Source organism: Carlito syrichta, unplaced genomic scaffold, assembly GCF_000164805.1.
Source record: "Carlito syrichta isolate Samal-C Ts95f unplaced genomic scaffold, Tarsius_syrichta-2.0.1 Scaffold313991, whole genome shotgun sequence".
NCBI lineage: Eukaryota > Metazoa > Chordata > Mammalia > Primates > Tarsiidae > Carlito > Carlito syrichta.
Window position 1 is genome coordinate 353,989 of NW_007258087.1, and position 2,759 is coordinate 356,747.

Here is a 2,759-nt window from a genome sequence, read left to right on the forward strand (position 1 = left end):
AGGTGTTGTGAGACCCGGGTTCTGTTTCGGGCTCTGCCACCAGCTGGCTGTGTGGCCATTGGGCAGTCCCTCTGCCTTTCTGGCATCTATAGAATTAGCATGTGCCCAGCCTCCCCTTTAGAGTCAGTCTAGGACTGGGCTCCATGACAAATTTTGGCCCACGGGCCAAATCCAGCCCACCTGTTTTTATGTGGCTCCTGAGCTAAGGATAGCTTTTGTATGTTTAAATCATTGAAAAGGAATCAAAACAATAATATTTTGTGACACCGTGAATGTTATATGAAATTCAAATCTCAGAAGCCATAAATGAACTTTTGCCGAAACATTGCAGTTTTTCCAGTTTTTACCAGAACCCCCCAAAAGAGAAAGAATTAGTCTCCCACTTTAGTCACTCTGGTGCAATACGCTATTTTATTCAAAGCAGTGTTTACTCTTTGAAAAGATGCTTACTTGTGGGTTTAACCCATCTTCCCTTACTATAATAATTTAGGTTGCAAGGACTTTGATTCGCTGATTTCTTCCAAGTTCCCAAAATGAATGAATGTATGAATGAATACATAAATTGCAGTTGATGCCCCTCTCCAGAAATCCAGAGAGAAGGTCCCCCAGACTGTGACCTGTTGTGCTTATTCTGGGCTCTTGGGAGTGAGTGGCTTGGATTTAAGAGTCCCAGGAAATCTAACCCACAGCCTCCTTTGCTTTGTCCTGCTTCCTTAGGGGTCTTGAGAAGCAATGGCCACAGAAGTCCCTGTGAATATAGCACCCCCTGAACGCAGCACTGTTGTTAGCACAGCAGCTGACAGCCTCCTCTGGCAGCCAAACTCACTAAATATGCATGTCATCAGGCCCAAGTCCGCCAAGGGTCGGACACGGCCACTTCTGCACAGATCCCAGGGCACAGAGCCCTGCTCTCACCACACACTGTCTTCTCCGCCCCCAGCCATTCCCTGCGAGTCTCCAAGCAGCCAAAAAGCGGGAGCCTGTGCACCCAAGTCTCCAAATCAGGGAGCTTCTGACGAGATCCCTGAGCTGCTACAGCAGGTGCCCATTGGAGCTACCTCTTCTCTTAATAAATATCCAGTCCTTCCTTCCATCAACAGAAGGAACTTGGAGGAGGGTGCTGTGGAGACAGTGTCTGAAAAGGCCAGCTCGTTGCAACTGAGCAGCATCCGGGCTCTTTACCAAGAGGAGACCTACGCTATGAAGACAGGTGAAGAAGATTCCAGAGCTCAAGCTTGTGCCCTGGAGAGGAAATTCATCGCCCGAACCAAGAGACAGAACCCTTCCAGGGCTGGAAACCTGGAGGAACCATCAGACCAAGAGCCAAGGCTGCTGCTTGCTGTCAGATCACCATCAGGCCAAAGGTTTGTACGCCACTTCCGGCCAACTGATGACTTGCAGACTGTTGTTGCTGTGGCTGAACAGAAGAACAAAACCTCCTACCAACGCTGCAGCATTGAAACAATGGAGGTGCCCAGGAGACGTTTCTCTGACCTCACCAAATCTCTCCAAGAGTGCAGAATCCCGCACAAGTCAGTGCTGGGCATCTCACAGGAAGACAGGGAGGGGTGCCCCTGAGTCCACAACCACCCAGCTGGGGTCCTGGGTTTCTGAGCAAGGACCCTGCTGGGTGCTGTGGCCTCCTGGGCAGCGTGTTCCAAGTGCCATGTGGGCCGGGTGCAGCTGGGCTCCTTGGGGCTCTTGTCTCCACAGCATGTCCTCAGGCAGTGACACCTGCACTTGTGCTGAGTAGGCTAAGCAGACTCCCTTCCCACTGTTAATTCTCTCCACCATCGGTGTGAACTGGCAAGTTACTAAAGCTGTTCCTGAAACAGCTGTGACCAGGGCTTTTCCTTTCCAGAGTTCCAGGTCTTTCTAAATAACAGTCCTTTCTGGAGCTCCTGCTTGCCTTTACAATGAACTCTGATCTTCTCAAAGTCAGTGATTTGCCTTTCCATATTTGATGCAGGATTAAACACTTCCCAGAGAAGATTCTAGTCCAGCAAATAACCAGGGTGTAGGAAATACCTACTAGCATTTGTATTTCTCTGTTTTTAAGGAACAGGCAGTTGGCCCTGTCTTTGAAAGCAGCCCCTTTGCTGGGTGTGGGCGGTCAGAGTTTCTTGGGGATTACTATTCGTGTGAGGTGATATCAAAGAGAAGAATGGGTCTTCCTCTCCCAAGTACATCAGCATATTGACTACAGTCCTAGAGCTGGAAAGTTATTTGCTCCCATGAGCATGGGTTAGCTAATAGCTACTTTGTAATAGATACTGACTAGGTTTACAACTTTTGTTAGCTACTCTGTGTGTGCAGAATTCTGAAACTGAAACAAACCAGCATAACCTGATTTCCTTTGCTTTTGTCAATAATGGCATCTTTTGCTTTAAAAATGTATAGACCCAAAAGTCTGTACAGGTTTGTACCAACAGCCCCTTTGGCTTATCTGGGCATGGATCAATTGTTTTATTCCCCAGTTTCATTTTCTCGCCCACTTCAAACATGGAGGGTCCTTTGGAGCCATGACAGCAGGGCCCAGTTCTCTGATTTAGAATCCTCTGGAAGAGGAGGAGGATGCCTTGGTTTGGTATTACTCTGCTGTGTCTATGCTGAGAGACTGTGTGCCCAGGCATCTGGCTGATTGGCATGAAGTGCATCTGCCTGCCTTAGCCTGAGCTGCTCTGAAGACCATGGAGTCTTGTTTTCCCAACTCTGAAGTGGTGACGCGGACAATTTGCCAAAGTTCTCTTGCATTGCAA

At 48.5% G+C, this 2,759-nt stretch overlaps 1 protein-coding gene across 1 annotated transcript; it reads left to right on the plus strand.

Annotated features, from left to right (window-relative positions):
- The first annotated feature begins 720 nt into the window (after positions 1–720).
- Positions 721–1,983, plus strand: UBXN10 (UBX domain protein 10). The gene has a single exon (XM_008070739.1). The coding sequence runs from the start codon at positions 733–735 to the stop codon at positions 1,576–1,578; it is 846 nt and encodes a 281-aa protein (XP_008068930.1). The 5' UTR covers positions 721–732; the 3' UTR covers positions 1,579–1,983.
- The last annotated feature ends 776 nt before the right edge of the window (positions 1,984–2,759 follow it).